Source organism: Primulina tabacum, chromosome 6, assembly GCF_025594145.1.
Source record: "Primulina tabacum isolate GXHZ01 chromosome 6, ASM2559414v2, whole genome shotgun sequence".
Lineage (NCBI taxonomy): Eukaryota > Viridiplantae > Streptophyta > Magnoliopsida > Lamiales > Gesneriaceae > Primulina > Primulina tabacum.
This window is the reverse complement of record NC_134555.1, coordinates 2,981-8,701: the sequence shown is the minus strand read 5'-3', so window position 1 is coordinate 8,701 and position 5,721 is coordinate 2,981. Positions and strand designations below refer to the sequence as shown.

The following is a 5,721-nucleotide window of genomic DNA, read 5'->3' as shown; positions in this document are numbered from 1 at the left end:
GGACTAAGGACCTGTTCCCCGAAATTTTACCGACTAGAGCATATTTAAAAGGTTCGATCAGTGAAGAAATTACCTCAACCGGGAATCGGATACCCGGCTTACCATCCAGAATAGACGGCTCAGGCAGCTCCTCCATCGAATTGCGCACATCCTCGAAACTTTTCTGCACGGTGCGAGGAGACAGAGGTGCAAGAGCATCACGAAAAGAAACAGTAGCCCGAACCTCAGCACGAAGGACGGGTTTGACCGCACATGCAGAACCATTGACTGCCGAGTCAACTCGGTCAACACGGCGGTTTGACTCGCCCGAGTTGACCCGCGAGTTAACGGCCGGAGTTGCAGCGATCGCCGGCGACATCATGGGGAGTACAGAACCGGTATCCAAAGCACGAGAACCGGAAGTCGGAGGGGCCGATTGGACACTAGAATTGGATGAAATCGATTGAAAATCGCCAATTTGGGCGTTTCTGATCGGCGATGAATTAGCTGAAATTGAAGATATAATTGGATTACCCATAGATGGTGGAGTATATGGTTCAGAGGACTTGACCAACGGAGCGGCGACGACGCCGGAATTGAAGAAAAACCCCGTCGGCGTTAGGGTTTCTGCGGCGGAAAACGTAGATCTGAAATTCCCGTCGGCGCTGAACACCGTTGACGACGGGGCTTGTGGCGTTGGAATCGTCTGGTCATGGGCTTTCCAGATCGGGGTCCCGATTGAACAGAGGTTTCCGGAATCGGCCGGCGTGGACAGAAACGTGGGACGTGGCGCGGTGAACAGTACCGACGCAACTTTGGATGTAAAATCGGCTGGGCAAACGGACTCCGATCTTTCTGATTTTTGGACACATGAGTCGCCGTGAGGAGGCGCTTCAAATGATGTATGATCGACGGCAATCGGACCGGTGGAGACTGTCGACGCAAAAGTGGCCGGAATTTGCGGAAATTGAAGAGGTGATTTGGACGGGCAATCCTTTTCCAATGAAGCTGATTTTTGAGTATGTTGTTCGTCAAGGTGAGGCGACTCGGGTGAAGGGGTGAACCAGCCGAAAACCGGCGGCGGCGACATGGCGGCGGAGCAGCAAAGTTTAGGCGATTTTTGGGGTGTTTTTTTGGGTTTTTTTTGGTTGAGAGCATTCGGGGTGGTTTGGTTTAGGGTTTAGGGTTTAGGGTTTTTTTTTTTTTTTTTTAATAAAACACCGCCGAAAGCGGGGGGGTTAGGCGGACCCCTACCTGTATATATAAACACAAAAGAAATACAAGATAAGGCCTAAAGAGAGGGGAGGTATACCAAGACCTCTCTAAAAGCGAGTCTGACAACACATAAAACATAAAGACATAAAACCTAGGGTGGCAAATACACGTGCCAAAATCTAATCCCTAGGAAAAGCGTATAATAAAAATTAACATATAAGAGCAGCGCTAAATACATCAAAACAAATCGAAACATGTCTAAACTGTAAAGATCCGACTCAGATGTAGGTGCAAAAGACAACCAATTGTACCCATCTCTGAGCCGTCTGTCGCTGTAAGTCCAACATGAAAATGGCGTCCTAGTCCGAGATCGGTCGCAATCCAGCTGAAGTAAGAGAAACTTCAAATCCCCAGAAGAAGGTGAAAACGTATGGAGCTCATAACGTCATAAATCCAAGCGTGACTGGAACGTTGATATAAGAGGTAGCCAAGAGATAACATGGAGAGCCACCAATGCACGTAGCAAAAGCAGAGAACATATAAATACCGACATGAATGGAGCTCTGGGCCAGAGAAACCACTGAGAGAGATCATCCAAAGCCACCATAAACCCGGCAAGAGAACACAAAATATAGAAAGCGGCGGCCAAGGAGAAGCCTGCAGAGAGCGACCGCCAGAGAACAGGGTGGTCCAAATAAAAGCACCAATGGAGAAGGTGCGAGAGTCCACCCAGATCCAAAGAAACAAAGCACTCCAAAGAGACAGTACCTGCAAAGGAAAAAATACATATAGATATATATAAATATATATATATATAATAGAAATAGATCCAAATAAAGGAAGGGGCTGCAAATAGCTAAGAACATCTGTATCTAAGGTAGGGAAGCCCGGAGATATCCGAGCGGGTCAGTATGGATATGTGTCTGGGTAGTGAAGGACCTAACTCTAAGGTATAAACCCTAATGGTATGAGCCCTCGCCGCCAACGCATCCGCCACCGAATTTCCCTCCCGAAAAATATGTGAAAAATGAACCGCCCGCCCCCCTCAAAAGAAACAGAATCCGAGTGACTGTATGATGAAGGTCCCAATGGCACCGACGAGAACGCAGGATCTGAAGAGAAATCTGAGAATCGGTCTCAACCCAAAGGGGAAAAAGACCGAGATCGGAACAGATAAGAAGGCCCCTCCAAACCGCCCAAAGCTCCGCCCGGACATTGGTCCCGACTCCGATAAACTCGCTGAAGGAGAGCACCACTCTGCCAGAAGAATCACGCACAACACCACCGACAGACGACTCCCCAGGATTGCCCCTCGAACTCCCATCAACATTCAGCTTAAAGCACCCAGGTGGTGGACAGAGCCACCGGACAATCGCTAACCTATGGGTCCGCTGAAAGGCAACAAAAATTCCCAGCGATCTCGCCGCCTCAAAGGCACCAAGCCAGTGCTTGGGCTTAACAATGAAAGCAGCATGGGCAAGACGCAGATAAGACAAAATCTGAGACTTCACAGTCTCCCCAGAAATACGCAACTGACGGTGCTTCGCATCATTACGAGCCATCCAGAGAAACCACAAAACAATGAAGGGCAGAAACTCCTTGACGTGGCCCCCAGGTGCCCAATGAAGATTTCTCTTCCAAGCGCTAAGGAACAACCTGAGATCCCCTGTGCAGGGGATCCGGACACGAAATATGGCCCCAAAGAAATGCCAGACATAACGGGCTATCGGGCCATCAATGAAGACATGTGTAAATGTCTCCGACATATCACAACACTGGCATCGAGAAACCAACTCAAAGCCACGACGTTGGAGCATATCATCCATCGGGAGCCACTGATGCCAAAATCTCCAAAGAAAAAAAGACATCGTGGGCCTCAACCAACGGCCCCAACAAGGAGTCAAGATATCAGAAACAGGGTCTCTCAATCGGACAAGCTCCCAAGCAGACCTAATCGAAAAAGCACCGTCAGAACTGTGAATCCAAAGCGCAAAATCAGGCTCGCCAAAGGCAATCGGGGTCAAGGTAATCGCCTCAGCAACAGAAGGGGCCACCACAGCGCAAAGAAGATCTAAATCCCAAGCCCCCTCAGACAAAAAGTGAAAAACCCGAACAGCACGGCCCCCACGGACCTCACACTGGCTGGACAGAGCAGTATCCCCAAACCATATGTCATCCCAAAAGGACACGTCTCCAAGGCCAACGCGCCAGCGAATGCCGGGCTCGGCGCGAGGTCTGATCCGTAGGAGACGACGCCAGGTGGGGGATATTAAACCACGAGGGAGAACAGAGGCAGGAGCATCCATCTGGCAATACTTCCGTAAAAGGAATCTTGCCCAGAGAGAGGAGCCCTGCCGAAACCGGAACCACAACTTAATAGAAAAGCTATCCACCAGATCTTTCAATCTGCGGAAGCCAAGACCACCCTCCATCACTGGGAGACAGGCTCGAGACCACTTGGCCCAGTGCCATTTCTTCTCCAGTGTCCGCGACCCCCAGAGAAAAGCGTTGAAAACCAGCTCAAGCTTCTCCATGACAGCAAGCGGTGGCTGTACCACCTGAAACAGATAAATCGGCATGGAGAGGAGCACACTGCGGATAAGGGTTATGCGGCTACCCGGAGAGAGCGTCCGGATCTCCCAACCCTCTAACTTCCTACGAACAGATTGTAGGAGGTGCTCAAAAAGGGAACATACTCGGTTACCCCTAAACAAGGGGACTCCGAGGTACTTGAGGGGCAAATGACCCTCCGCAAACCTGGTGATGCGCAAAATCCGAGAGCGAAGTCGCTCAGAACACCTCGGAGGCAAGATAACAGAACTTTTGACAGCGTTCACCAGCTGACCCGAACAATTCTCATAATGATGCAGTAAACCCATAAGGCGCCGCAAACTACGAGACCCACCATTGGCGAAAATAATGACATCATCAGCATAAGCCAGATGGGAAATCAGGATATCACAACCAGAGCGGTACCTGAGCTCAGGATGCTGCAGGTAGAGGCGGTCAAGGCCGCGCGATAGGTACTCTGCCCCCAAAATGAAAAGCATGGGGGACAAGGGATCGCCCTGTCTGAGGCCTCTAGTGGAACCAAAGAACCCCGAGAGAGAGCCATTGATGTTCACGGAGAAATGACAATGAGATATGCAAGCCGAGACCATCTCCACAACCCGCTCCGAGAAACCAAAGTGTCTCAAAACCTCGAAGAGGAAAGGCCACTGGACCCTGTCATAGGCCTTGGCCATATCCAACTTCAGGATAACATTACCGCCACGAGTGGGGAGAGTGAGACTGTGAGTGAGCTCCTGGGCTAGGAGAATATTATCGGAGATCATCCGACCCGGAACGAAGCCACTCTGATTCGGTGAAATAAGTCTCTCCGCCACAACCCTCAGCCGAGAGTACAACAGCTTAGAGATGATCTTATTAGTGACATTGCACAGACTAATCGGACGGAAGTCCGACCAAGCATGAGCACCCGCGACTTTGGGGATCAGAGTGATTGTGGTGGCGGTAAAACCCTGGGGGAGGGGAGAACCCCTGAAAAAATCCAGGACAGCATCAAAAACATCCTGATGAACAATCTCCCAACAATGCTGAAAGAACGCCGAGGAGAAGCCATCAGGCCCAGCCACACTATCAGGATGTATGGAGAAGACGGTCGCACGAACCTCCTCCAAAGAAGGGGTCGCAACAATACCCTCATTCTCCACAGCAGAGATAACGGAGGGGAAGCCCGAAAAATCAGGACTCGCAAGCGCAGAGGGGTCACCAGTAAGCAAATGCTGGAAAAACGAGGCTCCCGACTGCTGAATCAACTCAGGAGACGTCAGGCATACCCCATTATCCCAGATGCGGAAAATCTTATTCGCCACCCTTTTCTTCTTCACCATGTTGTGAAAGAGTTTGGTGTTCCTCTCACCATCCTCTAACCAGTGGCAAGCAGCTTTCTGTCTCCAAAAATCCGCCTCCATGGCGGTGACACGGGCCAGATCCTCATTGCGATCAGACAGATAAGTCCAATTTAACTCAGAAGGATCAGCCTCACAGACAACCTCAGCGGACCGAACAGCCCTCTCAGCCTCAATGATTTTATCGAAAAGGTTCCCAAAAACATCCTGATTCCACCACTTGAGGTGATGTTTGAGGCGCTTAATCTTAGCAAAAAGGCGAGGCATACCACTCAAACTACAAGGCAGAAACCAATTAAGCCGAACAGTCTGCAAAAAACCATGATGCCGAAGCCACATACGCTGGAAGCGAAACGAGCTCGGCCCACGGGCAAAAACCGGAGCGGTGACCAAAAGCGGACAGTGGTCAGAGAAAGTACGGGGAAGATGTTCAACACGAATGGAGCTGAAATGATCACCCCAATCAACGGAGACCATAACCCTGTCCAACCGCTTCCAAATGGTCTTATTCGTCCATGTGAACGAAGAGCCCTCAAAACCGGCATCAACCATACCAGAATCCAAAATGAAAGTATTGAACTCCTCCATGGGTAGAAGCCTACCACCACGGGTGCCC

General features: G+C 50.3%; 1 protein-coding gene across 1 annotated transcript; it reads right to left on the bottom strand.

Annotated features, from left to right (window-relative positions):
* Nucleotides 1-2,153: 2,153 nt before the first annotated feature.
* LOC142548321 (uncharacterized) lies at nucleotides 2,154-5,168 on the bottom strand. The gene has a single exon (XM_075656628.1). The coding sequence runs from the start codon at nucleotides 5,166-5,168 to the stop codon at nucleotides 2,154-2,156; it is 3,015 nt and encodes a 1,004-aa protein (XP_075512743.1).
* Between the last annotated feature and the right edge of the window lie 553 nt (nucleotides 5,169-5,721).

Excerpts from the sequence above, each read along its gene's own strand:
- LOC142548321 (XM_075656628.1), bottom strand. The coding sequence starts at position 5,168 with ATGGAGGCGGATTTTTGGAGACAGAAAGCTGCTTGCCACTGGTTAGAG.